Source organism: Hevea brasiliensis, chromosome 18 (genome assembly GCF_030052815.1).
Source record: "Hevea brasiliensis isolate MT/VB/25A 57/8 chromosome 18, ASM3005281v1, whole genome shotgun sequence".
Taxonomy (NCBI): domain Eukaryota; kingdom Viridiplantae; phylum Streptophyta; class Magnoliopsida; order Malpighiales; family Euphorbiaceae; genus Hevea; species Hevea brasiliensis.
The window spans coordinates 51191690-51219336 of NC_079510.1; the positions used below are offsets into that span (position 1 = coordinate 51191690).

The 27647-nt window shown below is 33.7% G+C and overlaps 4 protein-coding genes across 8 annotated transcripts; all 4 read left to right on the forward strand.

Annotated features, from left to right (window-relative positions):
• LOC110636627 (pectinesterase) lies at positions 1-2177 on the forward strand. The gene is made up of 2 exons (XM_058141126.1): positions 1-987; positions 1186-2177. The coding sequence occupies exons 1-2, from the start codon at positions 36-38 to the stop codon at positions 1875-1877; spliced, it is 1644 nt and encodes a 547-aa protein (XP_057997109.1). The 5' UTR covers positions 1-35; the 3' UTR covers positions 1878-2177.
• A 1840-nt stretch (positions 2178-4017) lies between these two features.
• LOC110636600 (CRIB domain-containing protein RIC10) lies at positions 4018-7237 on the forward strand. 4 transcript variants are annotated; one of them, XM_021786377.2, is made up of 6 exons: positions 4018-4167; positions 4421-4571; positions 4784-4906; positions 5043-5143; positions 5233-5329; positions 6686-7237. In XM_021786377.2, exons 3-6 carry the CDS (start codon positions 4849-4851, stop codon positions 6898-6900), a joined length of 471 nt encoding a protein of 156 aa, XP_021642069.1. In that variant the 5' UTR covers positions 4018-4167; positions 4421-4571; positions 4784-4848; the 3' UTR covers positions 6901-7237. The 4 variants fall into 4 exon arrangements, with proteins under 4 accessions (XP_021642069.1, XP_021642070.1, XP_057997098.1 ...); XM_058141115.1 differs by having other exon boundaries at positions 4024-4346; XM_021786378.2 differs by having other exon boundaries at positions 4023-4571; positions 5046-5143.
• Positions 7238-7737: 500 nt separating this feature from the next.
• Positions 7738-9946, forward strand: LOC110636642 (COBRA-like protein 10). Its single transcript, XM_021786438.2, has 2 exons — positions 7738-8446; positions 8529-9946. The coding sequence occupies exons 1-2, from the start codon at positions 7891-7893 to the stop codon at positions 9944-9946; spliced, it is 1974 nt and encodes a 657-aa protein (XP_021642130.2). The 5' UTR covers positions 7738-7890.
• Positions 9947-21522: 11576 nt separating this feature from the next.
• Positions 21523-27173, forward strand: LOC110636591 (homeobox-leucine zipper protein MERISTEM L1). 2 transcript variants are annotated; one of them, XM_021786367.2, is made up of 12 exons: positions 21525-21842; positions 21982-22442; positions 23353-23605; positions 23690-23807; positions 24077-24265; positions 24497-24937; positions 25031-25132; positions 25275-25475; positions 25645-25819; positions 25939-26210; positions 26290-26385; positions 26497-27173. In XM_021786367.2, exons 3-12 carry the CDS (start codon positions 23388-23390, stop codon positions 26866-26868), a joined length of 2184 nt encoding a protein of 727 aa, XP_021642059.2. In that variant the 5' UTR covers positions 21525-21842; positions 21982-22442; positions 23353-23387; the 3' UTR covers positions 26869-27173. The 2 variants fall into 2 exon arrangements, with proteins under 2 accessions (XP_021642058.2, XP_021642059.2); XM_021786366.2 differs by having other exon boundaries at positions 21523-22442.
• The last annotated feature ends 474 nt before the right edge of the window (positions 27174-27647 follow it).

Genomic DNA, 27647 nt, shown 5'->3' on the forward strand with positions numbered 1-27647 from the left:
CCTGCTAGCTAGAGGAAGCATAGCACACTACCACCATGGAAGCAAGTATCCAGCCTCTGCTACCTCCCCACAAAGCCTCTCACCGCAAAGCTCTCTGTCTACTTCTCTCCTTAGCAGCTGTCTTCTTATGCTCAGCTACAATAGTTACCTTCAATTTTAACAAATTTGGCCTCTTCAATCCTCCACTTCAAAACATATGTGTCCATGCCCATGACGAGCCATCATGCCTAGCGATCGTCTCAGAAATAGCCTCAAGCACCACCGCGAAACTGAACCATGTCCATGTACTCCAACACTTGCTAAAGAAATCCACATCTCACATTCAAAATATCATCCAAGAGGCGAACCGTTTTAGCCACCGGAACAATGATCCTGTAAATCAAGCGGCTCTAGTTGATTGTGTGAAGGTGATGGAGCTATCTATAGATAGAATTGAAGACTCTATAGTGGCTCTTGAAAATGTTACCCCCATTTCCCATGCAAATGCTCATACATGGCTCAGTAGTGTGCTCTCTAACCATGTTACGTGTATGGATGGGCTAAACCAGGGTCCAGCCAGGTTAGCAATGGAGCCAGGGCTCAAGGACTTGACAGCAGGAGCAAGAGCCTCTCTAGCCATCCTGGTCGAAATTTCACCGGCGAAAGATGGTCTACTTTGGCCATTGAACGGAGAGTTTCCGTCATGGGTAACGATTAGGGATCGAAAACTCTTGCAAGCTTCGCCTGGGGAAATCCATGCCAATGTTATAGTAGCCAAAGATGGGAGTGGTAACTACAAGACTGTCAAAGAAGCTGTGGCTTCTGCCCCAGATAATGGAAAGAGCAGATATGTTATTTATGTGAAGAAGGGGAAATACAAAGAGAATGTTGAAATAGGAAAGACTAAGAAGAATGTGATGCTTGTTGGTGATGGCATGGATTCAACCATCATAACGGGTAGCTTGAATGTTGTTGATGGATCAACAACTTTCAAATCTGCAACCGTAGGTAAAGATTTTCTTCTTTTTTTGTGCCTTCCAATGGGATGTTTTGGGCCTTTTGTGGTCCTTTGCAGGCTCATGCTGGCCCACGGTGTTTTAGTTTCTATATGATAATGCTTTTACTTTTATTATTAATTTAGCTTTGAATAAGTTCGAATTTGATATTACTAATTAAACAAGGCATGCTTTAAATCTGTGGGTGCAGCTGCTGATGGTGATGGATTCATAGCCCAAGATATCCGGTTCGTAAACACCGCGGGGCCGCAGAAGCATCAAGCGGTGGCACTCCGAGTCAACGCTGATCAGTCAGTCATAAATCGCTGTCGTATTGATGCTTACCAAGACACTCTTTATACCCACAGCAACCGTCAATTCTACAGAGATTGCTTCATCTCAGGCACAGTGGACTTCATATTCGGGAACGCAGGTGTTGTGTTCCAAAAATGCAAAATAGTTGCCCGAAAGCCCATGAGTGGACAAAAAAACATGGTAACAGCCCAAGGCCGAACTGATCCAAACCAAAACACAGGCACTTCAATCCAAAAATGTAACATAAAAGCAAGCTCCGATCTTGAGCCCGTTAAGGACACCGTCCAATCATATTTGGGTCGTCCATGGAAGAAGTATTCGAGGACCGTAGTGATGCAGTCCAAAATCGGTGACCATATTGATCCTTCAGGGTGGTCACCTTGGGATGGAGATTTTGCACTGAAGACATTGTATTATGGCGAATATATGAACAAGGGACCAGGTGCTGGTACTAGTGAGAGAGTAAAATGGCCAGGTTACCATGTCATTACTAGTGCTACTGAGGCCAAGAAATTCACAGTTGCAGAGCTGATTCAAGGAGGGAAATGGTTGAAATCTACTGGAGTTGATTATATAGAAGGGCTGTGAAAAATGGACTAGGCTCTTGTGTTGTTTTTCTGCTTTTTGTTTGAATAAAAGAGTTGTGGTTTGGTTTCACTGTTTACTTTTAAAATAACTAGTTAAAAACTACTTTCAAGCAATGTGCTGCTACTCAGATTGTTCTGTGTACTGGGTGGGCAATACTCTCTTCAGCAAAATGAAATTAAGTATTTGGGTATATTATATCTGATTGTAGACACCTTTATTATAAGGGTTTGATTCAACTTTCATTTGGATTTTAGATTTGGCGATAAATTAATATATCAGTTCATTCTTTGGGTGATTTTATATTATAAGTTATTCATATGTTTTGGTTCAAGCTTCTAAATTCTATTTATTCTATTCTTTTTTTATGACGTTGTGTCAATTTTTTTTCCTTAGTATTTTGAGTCTTAAATTATATATGTATTTACAAAATCTGCTGATCTTGGTGTAATATATGCCTTTATATGTCAAGTGTTTTTTTGAATTTTTAATAAAAATTCTTATTTAGAAAAAAAAAAAGGGATTATTTCCAACTTCATTGTGCAATTCACAATCATATGTACATGCTTTACATCCAAAAAGAATATCAAAGCAGGCCTAATAACAGAATATATATATATATATATATATATATATATATATATATATATATATATATAATAGAAAGTGAAGATCTTCATTAACAATAAATTTAAGCAAAAGATGTTGAAGGTGTGACCAATCCATACCTTTATATACTCCACAGTATATGTTAACTTGATTTTTAAGATTATGTTTCCTTGTAAGAAACAACTACCATGAACGTGGCTTCAACCATCCACCATACTCGGTATACGTTATCAACACCACCTAAAGCCTCTGTGAGATATTTGCCAGATAATAATAATAATAATAATAATAATAATAATAATAACTTTAATGAGAGTATCAAATCAGATTCAAATATTTTTTTTAAACTTATAATTAAAATATTCTTAAATAAATTTTTATTTATTGAAAATTTTTAAAGCAATTTTAAAGTTTGATATGATATATTTTGAATAAATAATTTTAAAATATTTTTTAAAAAAATGGAACTCGAATGATAAGGAAGGCTTCAATTTTTATCGACTTATTAATATTTTTTTTTAAAAGTAAATTATTAATTAGATGATGTGATTACTATATCCATCTGGCCGCCACGAAAGAATAACAACTATAAAACTGTCAGAAATTTATGAAAAAAATTGGATGATTTATCGTCTGGTGTTTGACTTAGGAAATTAATAATTTATTTGATGTGGTTGTTAAAATTATTATTAAAAAAGTTATTTTTTAAAATATATTAATTAAAAAATATTAAAAATAATTTTAAAATAAATTTAATAAATTTTAATTATAATAATTATAAGATATTAAAATAATAAAATAATTCTTTTTAATAATATTTAAAATAATACTTTTATTCAAAAAATTAATTTAGACCCTCTAAATCCAATATCAATCAGGTATCCAGAGTTCAGAAAATTAATATTGCTTCTTACCCAATTGTATTTAGTAGAGTAAAAAAAATTAATTATTTTCAAAAAACAAAAAAAAAAATAACAATTGCAGTTAAAATTTTATTAAATACTGTTAATTTTGTATTTTTAAATAGTTGGTGATTATTTATTTCTGTAGTAAAATTGTAATTAAATTATTAATAAAATTTAGTAATGTTAAAATTATTTGCAGAATTAAAGTCTTGATTTTAAGTTTTAATGGAAGCCAAATATATTTAAAAAATTTGACTAAATTATATGTTAAATGGAGTAGTTGGGTGTATTCATTTGAGTTTGTTAAAAGATTTTTTTTAGTAGCTTTTAATTTTTTTTTTTTTTAAAGAAAAGGGATTATTGATGTTTATAAGTGGAAATTTCTTATATTATTAAATACACAATTATGAATTTTATATGTAAAAAAGTATTAAAAATGAAAGAATTTTTAGTTTTTAATTTTTTTTTATACTACAGAATAAACATTCAAGTGTAGGAATTCTGGCTTAATGCTAGGGAATAGTTTGTTGAGATGGTTTAAATCATGATTAATGAGAAGTGGCTTGGTTGGATAGCCAAACACAGTTAAGTCCAAGAAGGAAGAAGCCAACTTACCAGGCATATATAGTTACTCTATTTACTGTCACACACTGCACAAAGCATGACTCTTGATTCTTAATTTCTTGCCTCTCCCTCCTGAAAATTCTCCCACATTTTAAGAAAAGTCTTGCCATTTTTTTAAAGAGAAGAGGCTTTGTTAAGACATCAAAGGAACTGAGGTCAGGGCCTACTGCACCTCTTAACCAACCAAGAAACCTAACACCTAATTTTTATTCTCAACTTGCCATTTTCTGTTTTTGTTTTTCAAAACCCTCTTTGGCATGTTTTCTCTTTCATGGCTCCCCACCTTCTTTCATCTCTTCTTTAGATCCTTCTCTTCTCATCAGTATATTGGCAGGTTTTTTGGTTTACCTTAATGGGTTCTCTTTTTTCTGTTAGTGCAAATCAATAAGCTAGTCATTTCAATCACAGGTAGAAAATTTTTATGTTCGTGCATTCATCAAGAATAATAGAAGAAACATAGAGAATAGAGCATTGCAAAGTTGCCTGAAGAAGAGAGAAAAGCTATTGTTTCTCTCTCAAATCTCCCATTTCTTTGCTCCATCACAGCCATTCCCTAGAGGTATTCACTTAACTGTTTTTTTTTTTTTTTTTTTTTCCAAGGATTGATTCCAATCTGCATTCACGGGAAATAATTTCTAGATCACATGCATTTAGTATCTTCTCTGATAATTTTTTGTCTTTTTGCGTTTGTTTTTAACTTCTTGTGCTGTAAAAGTGCAGTGGATTACACAATCACACATATATATCTAAGTACATTTTGCTTTATGGCAGGCAAAACAACCATCTGTGCACGTACTTTTGGATTTTCCTCCTCTTCTGTGTCATTTGTTTCCACCATGGCCACCAAGATCAAAGGGATCTATAAGGGCTTCAAGTACATAACCCAAATCTTTGGTAAGCCTTTTTTCTTTATGCATATATATATATATATATATATATATATATATATATATATATATATATATATTTCAAAAACAAAGAAAATTAGTTACATAGCTAAGATATGGGAAATTGGATTTTTGTTCATTAGCAGTGGTGAAGGAAAGAGAGATGGAAATTGGGTACCCAACAGACGTCAAGCATGTGGCACACATAGGTTGGGATGGCCCTTCTGGCACTGCACCCAGTTGGGTATGTTCATAGATAGTCTACTGAATTTTCTACTGATCAATTTACATGTTCTTGCAATAAATTTTTGTGATTGTTGTTGGGCACTGCAGATGAATGAGTTCAAAACACCTCCTGATTTCGCAACAACAACACTCGGCAATGCAAGAGATCCTAATTCTCTTGCTTTCTCTTCATGGGCCTCTCATGGTATTATTGTTGTCCTTATTATTATTATTTTTCATATACACAAGTAGAAAAATATATAATGGAATACTCAAATCTAATTTAAATTGAAAAATATTAGGTCAATTACGAATAATTCGATCGATATATATAAATTATTGATTCACGTAAGTCTCAAAATATACGTGAAATTCACGTGAATCAATGTTTAAATACATAAATTACATCGACTAGCAATTTTTTATGCTAATCTCGAATTTTGTATAGGTCATGAATAATGCACAAATAAATGTGGAAGAGATTGATTGAACTTAGAATTATAAATAGATTTTATTCCTGAAAATCAATTGCCATGTATTGCACAATCAGACAATAATAATAATGTTTTTTTTTCACTTGTCCCATTGCTGGGGAAACGTGCATTGATGTCTTTCTTTTAATTTATTGGAGCCAAACTTGTAATTTTGTATTGTTTAGCAAAAGTTTATGAGATTCTTTGTCTCAAAACAGACAGAGTTTGGCTCTTGTGTCACGAGATATTACTTATGTAACATGGCGAATCAACGTTTTCTGGCACTACCTAAAAACACCAAAATTTGGTGGACCATGCATAGAATTTTCCTAGCTGGTAGAATTTCCACTTTCCCCCCACAGGCTTGTCCTGAATCAAATCAGTGATTTGAGTTCGTGACAAGAATGGCCTTAATTAAATATTATTTCATATATTTTTAATTCTTTAATTTTTTTTTAAATTTTAATTTAAATTTACAAAGAATCCTCAACTGCTCAGAGACATCTAAATCTGCCTCTGCAAGTTGTGATTCTCAATTCCCTTAAAAAAAAAAAAAATCTGATTCTGAACAATTTTTGCTCAGATTTAATTCTCCATGCTGGTAGATAATCTTGTCTATTTATTATCCTCTTATGTAATAATGGTCACTGCAGCTGCTATTATATAATATGTGAGAAGAAAATAAATGCATGGATTCAGATTGTATTTAATAATCTTAATTAACCCTCTCCAACCGTTTCTATAAAATAAGGGTATGCAGGAGAGCATGCATGTGGTTGGGAGTTATTACAACCTGAAATCTTCAGGCCTAACTTCAATGTTTGTTTTCTGAGAAAATAAGTGAAAATAGAGAAGAAACGAAGGATACTTTTTTACGGTACATTAATTAGAAATTCAAATTTCTTAAAAACTAAACTTTTTAATTATTATGCACTAAGTGCTAACAATTGTTTCTAACAGGATTCTTGGATAATATTCATTCTGTTTAATTCCATCCAATGATGAGAAAATTAAGGGTGCTGCCAATTCTTTCTGTTTTAGTGATTTGAGCAAATTTCCTCATCTTGTTTTGATTTTTTTTGCCACAGATTTTGATCAATCTATTGGAAATCAATCCTTGTCCAATTCGTTCAGTAACATTCTATCGTCAGATCTTCCAAGTATTCCCAAGAAACAAAAATGGAAAAAGAAGACTAGAAGTTCCTCTCCCAAAACCTCATCCACCACTTCAAGAGCCTCACTAGCAATGAAGTCCAAGGCTGCATACCATGAACTGGACTCAACACCAAACTTACAAGTCTAGAAATATGAAGACTTAGTGGAAATTAACAGCACAGAAAACTCTCACTGTGCTTATGAAAAATTGAAAAATTTCACCATTTCTGTATTCTGGATCAGTGTCATGAGAGCAGGAAGAGCACAACTTTTGCAAATTGTCAATTTTATGGATGGAAGGTGAGATTTTAAGCAAGGAAGACAAATATGAAGATGAAGAAAGATGAATTATTGGTGTAGCTACTAGCTAGATGCAAAATATTTGTTGGTTTTACCCTTATGACTCAACAGAAGTAGAAATGTGGGATTGGTAAATTGTACTAGTGGAAAAGTTTTGCTAATTTAAATGATTGGATTCAAAAGAATTTCAGGATTAGCCTTTCAAATTGGCTGCAGAGTGCAAGAAATTGCAGTTCTTATATAATACTTATAATTAATTAGGCATTAAATCTCCTGAGGAAATAATATGAAGATTTCCTTTGGTTCACTGTTGCATTTTTTTTAAAAAATTATTTTGAAGTAAGATTGGGAAATATAATAAAAAAAAAATATTCAAGGTTAGTTTCCCACAAAAATCTTACAGGCTGCAGAGCAAATGAAAGGAAACTGTCAAGTAAGGGCATTGTTGTTATTCTGCTTTGTACCAGAATTACAAAAATTCAAATGACCGTTAATGTCCCTCTGCCCCGCCAATTACATCGGTCATTTAGAGGAGGAGGTTCTAGCTGACTTATTCTCCACCAATTTTGTCACTCCAATTCCAAGTCTCTATTCAGCTTTTCTTCTTTGCTCATTTTTCTCAATCAAAGTGCATCTCCTCTCTGTCTCTCTAGCGTCTATCAGGACATTTTTCAATTGTCCAAAAACTGTTCAACAATCTTACTGTTTTTCACCATTGTTCCTTCTTGATTACCTCAAGTAGTTGATTATTTTACTCCTCAATCTTTTCCCTGCAGAACCCATGATCCATCTTTGAGTTTCATCTCGTTGTTTTCTGCTAAAAATTACAAAGACAGGCATGAAATTTCCATGGGTACACCTTGTTCTTCTGTTACATTTGTTTTGTTTAACAAATCGTTTGATTTTAGCCCAAGATTATGATAACCAGGCAACGCCATCTGCCCCACCCCCAGCAGTAGAAAAATGCAATGGGATTTTCTTGTCTTATCAATTCCTTTCAAGGACGAAAGAATATCCCCATCTCAAGAATGCATCGGCGCAAGGATGGGCCTTCAAAGCCACTGCAACAATATTGAATACAGGCACAGTTGAACTTGAAGCATGGGAAATATTTATTGGGTTTCAACATGGTGAGATTTTAGTTGGTGCAGACGGAGCAGTTCTGATGGGCAGTGAGGATTTCCCTTCAGATGCCAGCAATGGGACTTATCTCTCAGGATCCTCAACATCAGTTTTGAAAACAGCTATAGACACAGCTGGAGATCTTGACCAAATTCAGGTGCAAATTAAATTGACTGGCACTCAATTTGGTGTGAAACCCCCTAGGATACCGATGCCTAAAACAATAAGACTTACAAATCCTGGATACAAATGCCCAGGATTGACGACACACAGTGAGTACTTAATCACCCACTTTTTCTTTCTTTCTTTTGTTGGTTCAACGATATCATATTTTTCTGGCATTTTAATCTGTAGAGACAGCAATGTGGGTCTGCTGCGTCAAGGATAAAAAGTACAAACCAAAAGTTGTCAAAACGAAGTTCTTACCGCGACAGGAAGGAGATCTTTCGATTACATATGATATTACTCAAGCTTATGAAAGTAGTTATATTGCCCTGGTGACAATGGAGAATAATAGTCCTTTAGGACGTCTTGATCACTGGAACTTGACTTGGGAGTGGATGAGAGGGGAATTCATATACTCAATGAAAGGAGCTTATACCCGTCTAGTAGACTACACGGATTGCATTTATGGAGCAGCAGGACAATACTACCAGCAATTGGATTTCTCCACTGTCATGAATTGTCAGAAGAAGCCAATCATCAGTGACTTGCCACGAGAGAGAGCAAATGATACAAAGATAGGAAAGATACCAAACTGCTGCAGGAATGGTACAATTTTGCCAAAAATCATGGATCCAAGCCAATCAAAATCAGCCTTTCAATTGCAAGTGTATAAATTGCCACCGGATATGAATCGAACAGCTCTTTATCCTCCTCAGAAATGGAAAATCGTTGGGGTTCTAAATCCTGAGTATAAATGTGCAGCTCCAATTAGAGTTAGTCCAACAGAATTTCCTGACCCTGGTGGGCTTCAGTTTTCTACTCTTGCAATTGCAACTTGGCAAATAGTTTGTAACATCACAAAGCGAAAAGCAGGGACTTCAAGGTGCTGTGTTTCCTTCTCTGCTTACTACAATGAATCTGTTATACCCTGTAATACATGTGCTTGTGGTTGTGAGGACACATCAAATTGCAAAGAAAATGCTCCATCAATGCTTCTACCATCAGAAGCACTTCTAGTGCCCTTTGCAAACAGGTCAACGAAGGCCATAGCTTGGGCGAAACTAAAGCATTTTCGCATACCCAAGCCCTTGCCTTGCGCTGACAATTGTGGGGTAAGCATAAATTGGCACATCAATACAGACTACAAGACTGGATGGTCAGCAAGAATCACTCTATTCAACTGGCAAAAAATTAATTTCGAGAATTGGTTCACCGCGATTCAACTGAAGAAAACTTCTAGTGGTTACGAAAAAGCCTACTCCTTCAACGGAACTCTTCTTCGAAACCACAACAACACAATCTTCTTACAAGGCTTAATAGGGTTGAATTACTTGATGGGAGAAACAAATGGAACGAATCCAAATAGTGATCCCAGGGTTCCTGGAAAGCAACAAACTGTCATTTCTTTTACAAAGAAGTTTAACCGTAGGATCAACATAGTTAAAGGAGATGGATTTCCTTCAAAGATCTTGTTTAATGGAGAGGAGTGCTCGCTTCCTACAAGAATTCCTATAGCAAATGGAAACCACTGTCATGTAAATATTTTACAAGTAGCTTTTCCTGCATTTGTTGCCTTTGTACTAATGGGATTGAAAAATCAACATTGATATTTGCTTAGATTTTCTTGTAACACTGATTTCTTATGTTAATATATGCTTTAGGACTTTGGATAATTTCATCACAAAAAGCTATAAATCATTTCTGTGAACAAGGCAATTATTCAGCTAATGGGCAATGAAAAGCAGCATCATAAACCAATAAGTTTAGCTCAATGGTATTGGAGTCATCTCAAACTTAGTGTATCGTGAATGTGATTATTAGATTTCCCTTCAAGTTACAGGGTCTGGGCAATGGGTTTATATGTTTTGGACTTCTCTTGCGCAATTGACCTAATTAGTTTAGGCCCATCTTGCCCCGTTTAAGTGATTTATAGCCGTATCGGTGGTGGTGGTTTTAGGTGTTACAAACGCAGGCTTCAAAACTTGAGAGCTTACCGGTTACACCATGTATACAAGATTATAGTGCGTTCTCATGTATATATATATAAATTTTTCATAAATCATTCGAGATAAAACTTATATTTATAAGAGTGAAAAGGCATTATTTCAAGTATATTTAATAATTTTTCTAAAAACTCATAATTTATTTATTTTTATTCTTTAAAAAATGGACTTAAGTACTGATAAACTGATATTAGAGCATAAAAGCATAATATTTAAAATATTTAATTTTGCTTCTTTATTGTTATTATTATTATTAATTCAAATTAATTTTTTAAAGATTCTTCTTATTGGGATTCTTCTTCTTTGAATTTTTTTTTTAATTTTCTTTATATATTTCTTATTTAGTGTTATTAAAATTATAAAATTTTTAATTTAAGTTACAATTTGGGCGTTTCTAGCAAGTGTTATGTCGCTGATGGGTATTAATTAATTAATTAATTAACAATGTTGCGTAATCAAGTGGCAAGCCACTTTCATCAAGAAATGAAGTTGAGGATGTCACTTGGAATTAAGTTTGGGAGGCATTTTGAGATTATGAATAATTGCTATCTTAAATTGCAATTAATCTTTTCGAATGCGATCTATACATGTCAAACCAACATGCAATATATCCATATTGACTCATTATGTGATAGTTCTTGAAGCAGACAAGCCTTTCGGATAAATCGAGCATCATCTCCTCTGGTTTGTGTGATTTTGTTTTGCGTTTTGTTTTGCAAATCTGGGTTCTAACTGGTAAAGATGGTTTGAAAGAGGATATGCTATGAGGAAAAGGTGGTTTGATTTGTTGTTTGGTTCCCGCTTCCTTGATTTCTTTTCCCCTATCCAGTGTTTGGCTTGTTGCTTTGGAGAAATTGTCGAAAGGTTGGTAATCTGTAGATCCGGCATTTACATGAGGTAGTCGGTGTCCCATGGCTATAGGAGACTGCGATGTCATGGCCTTGCCTTTCTTTCTCTTAGAGCGACAGTGGTGAGCCCTGTGAATTTATCTTGAAGAGTTGATCTCTCTTTGCTTTGGTTGTGGTGTATCTTCTTCCTAGCTTTGACTAGATTAGCTATGGCTGCTAGTTTTTGGAGGATGGTTCTCCTGATTTGATTCCAGTGGGTCACTCTTGCTCGGTTCTGGTGGACAACAGTACTGTGAGAGTTTTTCTGGGTTACTACCTATGGTTCAACTAAGTTTGCTGTCAAGAATTGAGCTTGTGTTGTGGGGCTTGTACATTGGGTACGGGTTGTGTTGTAGGCCAAGCCTTGTTAAATATAATTTGCCTTTTTGGGTTTTAATGCAATGAAATGTGCAATTAAAAAAAAATATCTAGTAAGAGAAAAAAATATAATGCATTCAAAAATTATAATATGAAATAATATAATAAAAAAATATAATTTCATAAAATAAAAAATTTTCATTATAATTTTAAATTTATAATCATTCTTAATATAAAAATATTATTATAAATAATTTTTTAAAAAAATTTCATCATAATTATGATTCGTTTCATAAAACAACACATATTATTGGTTTAATTATTAGTGTTATCATCACCTGTCAGTGTCATTGTAAATAATTTCAGTTTATATTAGGAAGATGGGCTTTTTTTTGTCGATGTTTAAATTTTATAACATTATAATTATGAAAACATTTTTAAAAGTATAATTAGAAGAAACAAAATAAATTATAATATTAATAATATATTTTTGAAAGTATAATTAGAAGAAACAAAAGAAATAATAATATTAATAATAAACTTCTATAAAAAAAAATTTATACTATTAAATTTTAATCACAATTAAAATTTGAGATAAATTAATTAATTTTAAATAAAAAAATTGATATCAAAAAATAAATTTAATAATCAAGATATTTTACAATTATTTTAATACATCAAAATATTAAAATGATGATTACACATTAAGAGCAGTTCTATATATCTTTATCTATACTATTTAATAAATTTTAAATATAAAATATTTTTATGCATCTCCCAAATATTTACATATCATTTAAAAAATTAAAAATAAATTTTTGTAAATGAATTATAGTTCAAAATATCTAAATTTGAAATCTTTTTATATACAATACAAAACTGATCCCAATTTATATTTTTTATTAATTTTATTGAAATCAATTTATTACAAATGATTAAAAATATCTTTTATATATTATATATATATTTTTTACAATTTTTTATAGAATTGAGTAAGTCAATTGACCTCACTCAACTTAACGTGATTTCATCACTATAAACTTTTTGTATTAGAAAAAAGGTGCAATATTTACTCTTTGAAATTAAAAATTATATCAATTTATTGATTTTTCAATATTATTATGTTATATTTATATATATACACACAAATTGACTATAAATTAAAAATTTTATATCCGTTATTGTGGGTATTTTAACTTTAATTATTCTGTTTCATATATACAATTCTTATTCAATTGTTGGTGGAAAATTAAAATAGTAAAATAAATTTAATTTAGTTGATGACAATATTAACTTTTTTTTTTTTTAAATTGAATTTATTCAAATTTAATTTTTAATTTCATTTATAAAAATTAGGACACGTGCGATATCTTACCTTTAGCTGCCCACATGCAGTAATTTCACCTCTGTAGTAATTAATAATCTTAGCTGAGCAGACTAAAAAATTGAAGATTTTAATTGTGTGAAAGCGATCTATCATTCAAGTTATATGAATTAATGCTCATATTTATTGAATATTTAATATATGTATAAAATTTTAAATTTAATACTCATAAATTTTAATTAATAGTATTAAAGTTGATTATAATATTATATAAAAAAAATTATAGAATAAAAAATTTTAAATTTAATAAATTACTATTCACTAATGAATTTTGGATAATAATTTTTAACTTTGTAAAAGCAAAATCTAAAACTTAATGCTTTTACTAAAACTCTTAATGGGAACAAAGAGACCAAATAATTAAATTCTGGATGATGAACAAGGTCGGTGTGTCATTGCATGCCCCATTCAAAATTTCTAACATAATGAGAAACTACCTCAATTAATTATCACAACGGCAAGAACTAAAATTTCCGGAACGCGTAAACACGAAAAGAAATTACATGGAGACAGCTAGCTAGACTTGCTTTCAATTCGTAATTTAAATTGAATTGAAATGTTTAATTTTAAAATAAAACTGAATTTTTTTTTAATTAATTTTTTTACATTTAAATAACATATAAGATGAGAATATATATATATATAAATGAAATTTATATATTTATAATAAATATAAATAATTTTTCCGTACAAAGTACAAATGAACAGGGATTCAAACCAAACTGATCATCACCCTGCTCCCTGTGACAAGGCAATGTTAATGTATAAATGACTTACCAATTTTCATAATTGCATTCTTTATTTTGCTCATTTATATTAATTCAGACATCATTGTGGCCACCAAACTAACACCATGTCTCAAAAATGAGGTGCCCTTTAATTTGTTAAACAAGTGAAATACTGGTTGGGATGAATTACCAGTGAGATTTTTTTTTTTTTAATTCATAATATCATTTGACTGTAAAGCTAATATATTTATATATTTTGATAAAAATAAAATGTGGACGACATTGCTTTGATAATCATTTCATTTACAATATGATATTAATTAATTTAATTTGTGGATAGGAAATATGGTTTACTACAAAATAATGCTATATAAATTTAATTTTGTGGCTTGATTATTTAGCCTTTGGGTTTCCTTGATGAATTAGAGTTGGCCACATAAAGGAAAAAGAAGATTAATTGGTATAATTGTACAGAAAAGCAAATTTCCAAATAAAGATACCTGGCCTTAATTAATTTTAGGTATTCCCAATTCCATTATAGTGCACATCAATCATTGATTATCATTATTTGATAATGATGCTGCTGTGAGCCTTTGAAAATTAGTCTAAGTGCCATGCAAGTCTATAAAACAATAAAGCAATGAGGTCAGTGGCCTTCTGGTTAGCCACTCCTGCTACGAAGGAAGCAAAAAACTGAAATGGGGAAATTGTATTTCTTCATATATGTAAGCTTGGTAATACATAGCTATTTATATACAAAAGAATGTTTCTAGAATCCTACTATTACGCTACCAAAGAATGAGAAATGATATTCCTATAACAAACTTAATTCCTATAATAAACTTGCCAGCTGTATAACTAATTTGAGAGAACACTACATCTATTGTGGTGTTATTAGCTAAAGGAGTTGTACTACATGTGAGTTGAGCGCCCCACCCCGCCCCCACACGCCCCACCCACCCCAACTAGTGAATTTCAACTAGTGCTAGCTTGGATAACATGAAATTGAAGGCAATAGCAAGTAAGAGTTTGGTAAACACATATGCAAGCTAAAGTTGAGAGGACTAATGAACTATATGAAGAAAACCATAATTGATATGATCCCTGATAACATGACAATCAATGTCGATATGCTTTGTACATTCACGAAAGGTGGGATTGGTGCTGATATGAATGGCAGCTTGGTTGCCACAGTATAAGGGAATGGGAGTTTGCAGTTTAATGCCAAAGTCTTGATGAAGATAAGAAATCCATTTTAACTCACAGGAGTTGCTGGCCATACTTCAATATTTAGCCTCGACGGAGGAACAACTTACAGTACTTTGTTTTTTTGACTTACAGAAGATTAGAGATGCACCTAAGAAAATAAAAAATTCTATTATTGATCTTCTGCTGGTTCAGCAAGCCGCTCAATCGACATTGCAATATGCGGTCAATTGAAATGAATTAGAAGTGGGGAAGAAGATGCCTTTGGATGAACAACCCTTCAAATATTTCATCAAATGAACAAAAGCTTGCCAATGCAGTTGGTGAGGTTGCTGAAAGTGTTGGCTTAATTATTGAGCTGGGAATGTGATGTCAGGCCTTGTCATGTTGAGATAAAGAAGCTTACCAATAATGCGGCAATAGCTTTCTAGGTCTGGTAAAGGATCAGTAGAAGTGTCATCAAGACGGAGACCTTTGGGCAATGGGAAGAAGGCTAATTTAGCATTTGAAAGGCCCATATCTTGGACCATGATCAAAATGTATTTTTCCTAATTCAAGAAGAGCCCATCTAGAGATCTAGCAAGCTCAATGCCCAAGAAGTATCAAGCATATCCAAGGTCCATAATAGAAAACTCAGAATCAAGGAATTTCTTTATTGCAATGATAGAGGATTTAATAGTGACAGTGAGAAAAACGTCATCAACATAGACGAGTAAAGCTTGAAAATCATTAGCAATGGACTTGGTAAATAGGCAATGATCAAATGAGGATTGGGTGAACATAAAATCTTTAACTCCTAAGGTGAATTGTTTATTCCATTGCTGTCCAGCTTGTTTTAAGCTATAAAGTGATTTGATAAGCTTGCAGCTGCACCATTATTTGCTTTTGTGTAACCTTCTGGTGGAGTCATATACAAATCTTCATCAATGAAGCTGTAAAGATAGGCGTTGTTGATGTTGATTTGATGGATAGGCCATTGGTTAGCGGAAGCTATTGTGAGAAACATTTGGAAAGTAACAACTTTTTCAACAGGTGAGAAGCTATCAACATAGTCAATTTTTGCAACTTAATTATAGCCTTTGGAAATAAGCCTAGCTTTGAATCTGTCAATGGTGTCATCTTGATTGTATTTAATACGATATACGCATTTAGAGGCAATGGGCTTTTTTCTTGGAGGAAGAGAGGACAACTGCTATGTATAATTCTGTTCTAGAGCTTGCAATTCCTGTTGCATGGCTTGCACCCATCTGTTATCTACCTTACCTTGATGATAAGAATTTGGCTCTTTGACAATTGATACATTGGCAAAAAAATGTAAATAAGAGGAGCTAAATGAAGGAGTAAAAATCAAGTGATTGTAAGGGAAGAAGTACTTGAAGGACTTAGATTAATGGAGGAAGTACGTATTGGTAAAGTAATGTCTTGTGTAATTGTGGTAACAGAACCACTCAGCCAAATAGGTTTGGATGATTGACCTAAGCTTCGCCGAAGAGCAGGTGCTATGGGGAGGGGTGAAGGTAAGGGTGTTTGGTGGGTGAGGTGTCATGTTGAGGACTGGGAGAGGTGCCAGTTATCCTAGTGTGGGTGTATGATGTGTCACGTTGAGGACTGAGACAAGTGTCAATATAGGATAGTGAGGGTTGTATGGGATTAGGAATAGGTGTATCTTGGTCAGTGACAAGAATAAGTAGGAGAGGGATAGAAGGCATGTGGGAGGAATTAGGTGAGGACTAATTTTTGTATTGAAAATGGACTCGTGGAAAAAACATCTCTAAAGATGAATATTTTGCGAGAAGCGAGGTCATAAACTTTATAGGCTTTTTGTCCTAGAGCGTAACCTAGAAACAGGCACTTCAAGGCTCAGGGCTCAAATTTATTCTTATGCGGTTAGGTATTTGTAACGAAACAGACGCATCCAAAGGTTCGAAGGTGATGGTAATCCGGGGTTTTGTGGGGAAGAATTTCAAAATGAGTCTTCCATTTTAAAACAACTATTGGTATGCAATTTATGAGGTAGGTAGCGGTAAGTATGGCTTCTCCCCAAAAGGTTTTGGGTAAATGTGATTGGAATAGGAGAGCTTGAGCAATTTTTAGCAAAGATTTGTGTTTGTGCTCGACAACTCCATTTTGTTAGGGGGGGGGGGGGGGGGTGTATTGGCATGTCTTTTGGTGGAGAATGCCAAGATTGTGAAACAAAGATTGACATGAGCTATTGATAAATTCAGATCCATTGTTTATGCGAATGATCTTAATTTGTTTCTGAAATTGGGTACTGATTCGTTAAAAAAACATGCTAAGTTATGAGGTGGTTTGAGTTTTATGTTTCATGAGATAGGTCCATGTTCCTCGGCTATAATCATCAACAATGGTGAGGATGTATTAAGCTCCTGTAATATAGAGACATGATATGGTCCCCATAAGTCAATATGAATTAATTCAACTATGAGCTTGGTAGAGATAATGCTAGTAGGAAAGGGCAACCGATGCTGTTTTGAAAGAAGGCATATCTCACAAAGGGAAGAATCAACATGGGTAATTCCAATATCTGGGATTTTCATTAATGTAGAATTGGATACTTGACCAAGTCTCTCATGCCAGAGACTACATAAGTTGCTAATGGATTGGACTCTATTACAGTGTTTATTGAAAACAGGAAAAGATATTGTTGAATAAAAGAAGCTACAGTGATTGTGTAGAGGCCAACAATTTCCTTGCCAATAGTTACTTCCCTTTTAGTCTGTTGCTCCTGTAAGGCACATTTTATAGGAGAAAAAAAAATAGAGATGTCAGTGGTTTTCAAGAGCTTGCTAACAGATAGGAGATTATGTCTAAATGATGATATGTAAAGAACATTTTTTAGAGTAAGGAGAGGATGCAAGATGACAGTACCCATCTTTATGACCATTTGTTTTGTACCATCAGGTAAATAGATAGGTTAAGGAGCAATATTTTTTAGTGGCTATGAAAACAAGGTTCAATTTGAACAAATGTGGCTAAAAGCCCCAATATCAATTATCCAAGTTACAATAGACATATCATGGTTACTAAAGAGACAACAGTTAAGTGTATTACCTGCATAATTGGTGAAGTTAGCAGTAGATGGATCAGTGATCATATTGTATTACCTGCATAATTGGTGAAGTTAGCAGTAGATGGATCAGTGATCATATTGACCTTCAGATATTTTGCTACTTCTTATTGAATCATGTTGGATATATTTGGTGTAGCATCAACCAGATGTGTTGCATTGTCCATTGGCTCTGCGTTAATTGGGGTTTCAAGGATTTGCCCATTGTGAATTGCAAGTACTTGATCTTGTGATGCATTTCTCTTCTGTCGCATTTTTTTGTACCAGTCAGGGAAACCATGAAGCTTAAAGCATGTGTTACATGTATGCCTAGGTGCCTTGCAATGATTGTAAAAGCGTTCCTCCTTCCTTCCTAAATCACGTCTTCTGGTTCCTATATTGCTTTGGAATTTTTGAGCAGAGCCATCTTTGTTTCCTTCTTTCACCATTAATGCCCCAGCATGGTCTGTTGAGTCAAGAATATAGTGTACTTCTTGTTGCTTCTCAATGCGATAAACCATTGAGTATGCTTTATTAACATTTGGTAACAGATCCTACAATAATATTTTATTTTGCACATTTTCATAGCTATCATTCAAACCCATGAGGAATTGGATTAATCTATCCTCATTGTCAATATTTGCTACTGCTTTTTGTAGCCCTATATGTGCAGGCTAGGAAGTTGCGTAAGTATGATAGTTCCTCCTAAAGCTTTTTAAGCTTTGTAAAATAAATAGCTAATGGTAAATTTCCATGACCAAAAGAGCTTAATTCCCGTTTAATTTGATAGACTAACGGGCGGTTACTCTCTCTAAGGCGCAATTCTAGCTCCCTCCATAATTTTTGAGCAATGGTAGCATATAAAAAAGCTTTAAAAAGTTCTCTAGAAATAGAGTTTAAAATCAAGTAGAGAAGTTTGTTCTTGGCCCAAAGCGTAATCATCATTGACCTTCTCCATGACAGATAATTTGCTCCTGTTAATGACAAACTCATAAGAAGCATGTTTGGGTGGTCTTAATTTTGCAGGGTATAAGGATCATTACTGGTATTTTGGTTAGTAGATTGGGTATTTTCTCCATCCATATGGATTTTAGTAAGGAAGAAACAGAGTAACTTTAGCATTTCTTAGGCCACAGAGACCTTGGCTCTGATACCATGCTACGAAGGAAGCAGAAAACTGAAATGGGAAAATTGTATATCTTCATATATGTAAGCTTGGTAATACATAGCTATTTATATACAAAAGAATGTTTCTAGAATCCTACTGTTATGCTACCAAAGAATGAGAAATGATATTTCTATAACAAACTTGATTCCTATAATAAACTTGCCAACTGTATAACTAATTTGAGAGAATGCTACATTTGTTGTGGCGTTATTAGCTGAAGGAGTTGTACTGCATGTGAGCTGAGCTAAAAGGAAATTATTCCATACTTCTCAACTTCGATGCTCAAGTTAAAGACTATTGATTGTGAGTGAAAGAGAAAAGAGAGTATTTTACAGTGATTTTAGTAGAATAATCATACATGATTAATAATTGTGTCTCATATTTATAGACTAAAGACTAAATAGTCATTGTAACTATCTACATGAATCTCGAATATTGGGTTAATATCCTGAGATTCCTTCCTGAAGATATAACCTTGTCATTGACTGGTCTTACTGACGCTCGATAAAGTTGATTACTCAGCTTACCGGGCGAACATTGTCACTGTTCTTCTTTCTTAGCAGTCTTGATGCCACTCTGATGAAATAACCAACTTGGCAGTCAACACATCGACACCCAAGAAACAAGATATCCGATGTGGCAGTCAATAGGTCAAAGCTTGCCACAGACCCAAGTCTCAAACTGAGTGAAAAGTAGCCTGGCCCAAACCCAGATTGAGCAATAGTAAAAGAACAACATCAAACCGAGCATAATGCGTACCTAATAGAAATATCATCAAAACAAGGATAAAGGCAGATTCAGAGGAGATATTTTCGGCTTGAGAAAATCCCCAATTATCTTTGTAACAAGGGCAACGACTATTTCCTTTAAAGCTTATAAATAACAAAGAAGACAGAGGACACATGTACATACATTCTCATTCTCAAAATCTTATTACAATTCTTCTTCATATTTTCACATCTAGTTTTCTGACTTGAGCGTCAGAGTGGCTTGTTGGAAAGCCACCCGCCTCACCTTTTTCTTTATTGTAAATCTACGTGACATTGTGACCGAACCCCAGGAACTCACGGCAGTATCAAGTCTTCTACTCGGTTTAAGTTCTATTCAGTTTGAGCTACCTGAGCATCTTTCCGCTAGGCTGCCCATACAATCTCCTACTAATTCAACTATTTGACCAAGCGCTGACACTTTATCACGTTGGACTCTTTATCCAAGCGCTAACCATTTAACTAGCATTTTGAGTGGGCGGTATCAGATAATTTCCTTAAAAAAGCAATAAAATTTCTGAACTATGACATCCTCATGATGAATTGCATTTTACTTAGTCATAAGGATCACCACACTAAGAAGGGAAGATCAAGTGCATGATTTTTTATTCATGGAACACCACAATACCTAGAGTTATTGGATATATAAGCCAAGCTTTAATTTTCTTAGAGAAATTTTAGAAACGCAGCAGAAGGAACCCTCCAAAAACTATGTTACACAGAGACTTGTCAATCGAGCGAGAAGAGAGATTTAATAGAGAGAGATAAATAGAAAGAGATATGTATCATAAAGAGAGATTTATCAGAGAAATATTTATTAAAAGAGTTAAATGCATAAAGATAAAATTAAAATTAAATTAAGTAATTATTTTTATTAAAATCATAAATAAAAAATGAAAATATTAATTTTCTTATAATTTTAAGTAAAATATTAAAATAAATTTAATTTCAAATTATAAATTAGTATGATAAAAAAAATAGACGCATTAATATTTATATCACTATAAAACTATTTGGATTATTGAAAATTAAATCAATTTGATAATTTTTCCTATTATAATTTTTTTAGAAATGTAATTAAAATTATTTAGATTTTATTTTTGAAAAAAAAATTAGCAAGTTAGTATGAAGTGGGTGGATATCAATAAAGAGAGATAAGTTAGTAAAAAAATTAAAAGAAATTAAAAAGGTAGGTTTTGAAAGGTGAACTTATGTAGGAGTACATGGAAGGCAAATTCGTCCTACAAATAAAAAGTGTATATATATATATATATATATATATATATATATATATATATATATATATATATATATATATATATATATATATATATATGGTGCAATTAATATAAATTTAATGTTATATAAAAATAAATTTATTAATTTTTAAATTAAATAATATTTATATTAAAAATTATATATAAACAATTAAAATAATTATTACATAAATTTTAATATAAATATTTAATTTAAAAGTTATTATAAGTTAGATTTAGATTAGTAAGACTATTTTCATATAAAGTAGAATTTAAAAACATGAAATATGTTCTTCCTGTATCGCATTTACAATTACACCTATCTCTCCAACCATAAATGCTTTTGCAACTTCCCAATACCCTGTGCAATTACTCCTTTGGTGTCTTTTCCTCTCCACCTGTTTCCCTTCTTCTTCTTCTTCTTCTTCTTCCGCTTTCTCATCCTCATCAAAGCTCCCTTTTTTTTTTTTCTCTCTATTTTTCTTCCTCCTTTTCCTCGTTTTTTAATTTCTCTCTCTGCGTGTCTTTTTTTTCTCTCCTCTCTCATATTCATTGCAGTGTTGTTCTTAAACCCTTATTTTATGGGGTACCCTCTACCAAAACAGCCCCCAAACCACACCTCTGAACTCTAGTTTTCTATAATCTAGTTAACCCTCGTTTCACTGGGCTCTGTTCCCAAGAACATCAAAAGGTTTAATCCTCCAAACTCCTACATGCAGGTACACATATAAACAAAACCCCCCCAATTTTCTATCACCCAGATATTATGTAATATGATGGATTAAGATTCCACCCCTCCACAATTATATCTATATTTGATATCTCATTTTAAATGATATTTGGGTTATTATTTTGTAGAGGGACGGAGGGAAGGGAAAGAAATAGGATTCGGCGACGTCCTAGTGAGCGTTATAATCTTGGTGTGGTGAGATGTTGAATTGGTGTATCAAAGGGCGTTGAGTCTTTGTCAGCTCTTTATGCTATTTTCTTTTTTAACAATTTAGTCTTTTGGCACGTCAGATTGGAAAGGCTCTAGACTTTTATTGAGAGACCCTAAAACCGTAGTCCTTTCTGCTCTATTGCTACTTGTAATAATCTTATTAGCTTTACTCAGACATCTTCAGAGAATCTATTAAAACCGCAACCAACTCCAGAAGACCAGACCCTAGTAGTCAGACTGATTAACCTTAAAAAACAGAAAGAGGGAGATGGAAGCTGTTTAGGGTTTGTGGGCGAGTGAGGTGTGCCATGTCCAGAATGAAGTTCAAAGGGAAAAAGAAGTTGCTGGATTCGACTCACCTTCAAGACTAAGCAATCAGGTAAGATTTCATTATAACTTTTTCTCTTATCCTCTGATTCTACCTCATCTTGGGCGTTCAAAATGATTATATCTTTTAGGCGATTGTTATGTGGGCTTTATTTCATCATTTTTCATTTATATCTTCAATATATATCTCAGCAATTTCTATGCACCCATCCTTTTTATTTGCTCAAAATACCATCTGGGTTTTTCAAGCAACATTTTCTCGGTATCAACGCTAAGCGCTTTTATGGAGAGAGAGAGAGAGAGAGAGAGAGGGAGGTTTATAGTTTACTCGTTTGAAAGCCTTCACTGTATATCCGTATTACTCCTACGATAGTCACTTGCCTAACGGAGTACTTGTAAAATTTATTAGTTAAAGAAGGATTTTGCCGAAAATTACAGAATGCTCCGAGAGCACATAAAAGTAATGTCTTTCCCTCACAGAAAAAAAAGTTTTTTTTATAATATAAATAGTAAATTTTATATAATTATAAAAAATATTACATATATGTCGAATATATTTAATAATCTCTTAGATTTTGCTTTGATTTTTTTGGCACAGAAAGCTTCAACTCTAAGGAGAATAAAAGTAAAAATTCTTAGAATAAATATTTACATTTAGATTTGTAAACTTTTTATATAATATAAATATTTAATTTAATAGTAATTAAACTTTTTTTTACATGAACTCAAACTAATATTAAATACACCTTTTTACTTTTGTCCTTCTTCCTTATGATCTATTTTCTCCTTTTAAATCCTTTCCCACTATCGCTTTACATATATCCATATAATTTTTAGATTTAGATTACGTACATGCCATATGTAGATAGATAGTATTCTCCCCCTTCAATTATTATCCCTCTCCCAGCACTACTCGCTTAGTTTTGTTAATATGTTTACATGGACTCATTCTTTACTTTCAGCTTTAAAAATATTTCTACATCAAGAATTTATTAATATGTTCCAAGCAAACATGTACGAGAGTCACCATATGTTCGATATGACCCCCAAGAGCTCTGAAAATGATTTGGGAAAGCTGAAAGATGACGATTATGAGACCAAATCAGGCACTGAGAACACTGAAGCACCCTCCGGAGATGATCAAGATCCTAACCAATGCCCTAAAAGGAAACGTTACCACCGCCATACCCAGCGCCAAATCCAGGAAATGGAAGCGTAAGAATTAGTTGTTACTCTTAAAACTTCGCAAATAATATTTTATCAATGTGGAGTTGTTTATTTTGGGGATTTTTGAACCAGTTTCTTTAAGGAGTGCCCTCACCCCGATGATAAGCAACGAAAGGAGCTGAGCCGTGAGTTAGGTTTAGAGCCTTTGCAAGTCAAATTTTGGTTCCAGAACAAGCGCACGCAAATGAAGGTAACGCGTCTGCTGCATTTCAGGCTCACTATATATATGTGCTTTATTTCCTTAAATATTTCTATTTGCTTGAATAGACACTTATATTTTATGGTGAGAAAATACAGCTACTTAAATGTAATTAATGAATCCTTTCTTTTGCTCGGTGAGAAAGTTACTTGTAAACAACGCTGTTAGTCAAATTTTTAGATTTTCAATTGGTTTCTATACTTTTTCATGATCATCAGACCATTGCTTATGTATGTTGCTGTACATTCTTTCCATTGTAGGCTCATCATGAACGAACAGAGAATGCGATTCTGAAGGCTGAGAATGAAAAGCTCCGTGCGGAGAACAGTAGATACAAGGAAGCCCTAAGTAATGCCTCTTGCCCTAACTGCGGCGGCCCAGCAGCCCTGGGCGAGATGTCCTTTGATGAGCAGCATTTGAGGATTGAGAATGCTCGTTTACGAGAAGAGGTTATTAACAAGAATCTATATGTTTCATTATTATTATTATTATTATTATTATTATTATTATTATTATTATTATTATTATTATTATTATTATTCATTTAGCACCTATTAAGATTCAAACTCAAACCTTATTGTTCTAGAAATGCTTCTCTCTCTCTCTCTCTCTTTCTCTCTCTCTCTCTCTTCTGATTGATAGTGCCGCTGGATTTAAAAATGTTCTTTGGTTAATTGCAGATTGACAGGATATCTGGAATTGCTGCCAAATATTTGGGCAAGCCCTTATCTTCTTTGTCCCATCTTTCTTCTCATTTACATTCCCGGTCCCATGATGTTGGGGTCAGTAGTTTCGGGGCACAATCGGACTATGTGGGAGGAATGTATGGAGCTACTGATCTTCTGAGACCAATCACTACTGGGCCTACTGGGGCAGAAAAGCCAATGATAGTAGAGCTTGCTGTTGCAGCAATGGAGGAACTAATGAGAATGGCTCTGGCTGGAGAACCGTTGTGGGTTCCTGGTGAGAATGCCACTGAGGTGCTTAATGAGGAGGAGTATTTGAGAGCTTTCCCTAGAGGCATTGGGCCAAGGCCTTTGGGATTGAGGTCAGAAGCCTCAAGGGAATCCGCAGTTGTTATCATGAATCATGCTAACCTTGTTGAGATTCTAATGGATGTGGTGGGTTTTTCTTTTTGAAGATTCATATTATTATCATAGTATCACTAATTATCTGAATTATTCACTAAATCCTGCATTAATCTTGGTTTGCAGAATCAATGGTCTACTGCGTTTTGTGGAATTGTATCAAGAGCAATGACCCTAGAAATCCTATCAACAGGAGTTGCTGGGAACTATAATGGAGCTTTGCAAGTGGTACGAAAGAAATTAAAAGAATTCTTCAATCTAGTCATGTATTAAAACTAATATTTAAGAGAAACCAACTTTTTATCATAGTAATTAAGAGACATACCCATCCCTCTCTCTCTCTCTCTCTCTCTCTCTCTCTTCTTGACAGATGACAGCTGAGTTCCAAGTCCCTTCACCACTGGTTCCAACCCGAGAAATTTGCTTTGTAAGGTACTGTAAGCAGCATGTTGATGGAACTTGGGCAGTGGTTGATGTTTCGCTGGACAATTTACGCCCTATTCCAATATCAAGGAGTAGAAGAAGGCCCTCAGGTTGTGTCATTCAAGAATTGCCAAACGGATACTCAAAGGTAGTATCCCAATAATCCATTATTGGCTAAATTATCACTCTTATTAATCATTATTGCAATGCTAGCTTGTAACAGGTAAAATAGGCAAATAAAGAAATATATATATATTCTTTCAGAGCAGGTTAAATCATCAAATACATAACCATAAGATGTGATGACGAATGTGTAGGTGATATGGGTCGAGCACATCGAAGTGGATGATAGGTCTGTTCACAATATATACAGGCCACTAGTTAATTCTGGTCTAGCTTTTGGAGCAAAACGTTGGGTCGCTCTCTTAGATAGACAATGCGAACGTCTTGCAAGTTCAATGGCCATCAACATTCCAGCGGGAGATCTCTGTGGTATATATAATACTTGATAATATTTTATCCCTTTATCATAATTATAGAAGGTGGTCTGCTCTACTGGATCAGAATTCTTTTTCTTAAACAACACTGAATAAATTTAATTTCTTGGACAGTGATAACGAGCCCAGAAGGGAGGAAGAGTATGTTGAAGCTGGCTGAAAGAATGGTGATGAGCTTTTGCTCTGGTGTTGGTGCTTCTACAGCACACGCCTGGACAACATTATCTCCAACTGGGTCTGATGATATAAGGGTCATGACCAGAAAGAGTATGGATGATCCAGGTAGGCCTCCTGGAATTGTACTTAGCGCGGCAACATCCTTCTGGATTCCGGTTCCTCCCAAGAGAGTATTTGAGTTCCTAAGCGATGAGAACCATCGAAGAGAGGTATATTAATTAGTTCATTTAGAGGCCTAGTTCAAACACTTCACTATCTTAAAAACTTCGTATTTCTTGGCATTCACAGTGGGATATCCTTTCAAATGGCGGTCAAGTTGAAGAAATGGCTCACATTGCTAATGGACGTGATCCAGGAAACTCAGTTTCTTTACTTCGTGTGAATGTAAGTTGCAGTAAAATTGTGGGTGTATGTCTAGTTCATGTATCTCCATCGAAATTATCTTATACGTCACAGCTGATATATACTTTTCTGCATCTAAATTTTCCACTGTAGAGTGCAAACTCAAACCAAAGCAACATGCTGATATTGCAAGAGAGCTGCACAGACTCTACAGGGTCATATGTTATCTATGCACCAGTAGACATTTCTGCCATGAATATAGTGCTAAGTGGTGGGGACGCAGATTACGTTGCTCTTCTTCCATCAGGTTTTGCTATACTTCCTGATGGACCTGCAGGATTTAGCCCCGGAGGAATTGTTGATGTTGGTTCCGGCGGTGCTCTACTCACCGTTGCATTTCAGATCTTAGTGGATTCAGTTCCAACTGCAAAACTCTCTCTTGGATCAGTAGCAACAGTAAACAATCTAATTAAGTGCACAGTTGAAAGGATCAAGACTGCAGTGACTAGCGAGAATAATGCATGATTAGAAAGCCTAGAAGTAATGCAAGGAATTATATTTGATGTTTGCTTCAAGACGTACTTAGAGCTAGAAGAAGTCAAGAGCGCACCTTAAATGATCCTGTTTGTTTAGGCAGATATGGAGTCAAAGGAAAGTCACTTCAATTCATCACCACTCTGCAAGGGTTAAAGGTTCGGGCATTGACTTTGGCATTCATGTTTTTTGGTAGTTTTTCAGTATTAATTATTCTTCCTGTCTCCTTTGTAGACTTCAAATCTCTGGCTGTAGATTTGCATAACTGCTTGTTTAATCCTAGCTTAAAGATAAAATCTCTCCAATGGTGAAGATATGCAAGAATTTGATTTCAGAAAAGGAAACTAGAAAGAATTTAAAGATTGTACGAATCTTAAATAGACTAGAATATAGAAAAGCATATATAAAATTAACAAACTAATAAAGTCCGATAAAATAATCACACAGATCCTGATATATATACTAAAATGTAATAATCCAATGATTTTGAATCAGATTTTCTAAAAAATTATATAACACTCTAAGAACACACAATAAAATAATTTTCATCTCTCATAAAAATATGAAACCTTATAACGTGGAGAATAAATTATATAATTATGATAGATAGTGAATATATATTGAGCATACTAATAATCTCTTTAAATTTATTTTTATTAACAGAAACTACTAATTTCAGATAGTAAAATAGAAATAATTTCTCTTTGCTTTGAATGCATAGTTTCTAGAGCCATTAATGGACTCAATTTAGTCATTACCTTCGTAAGCTT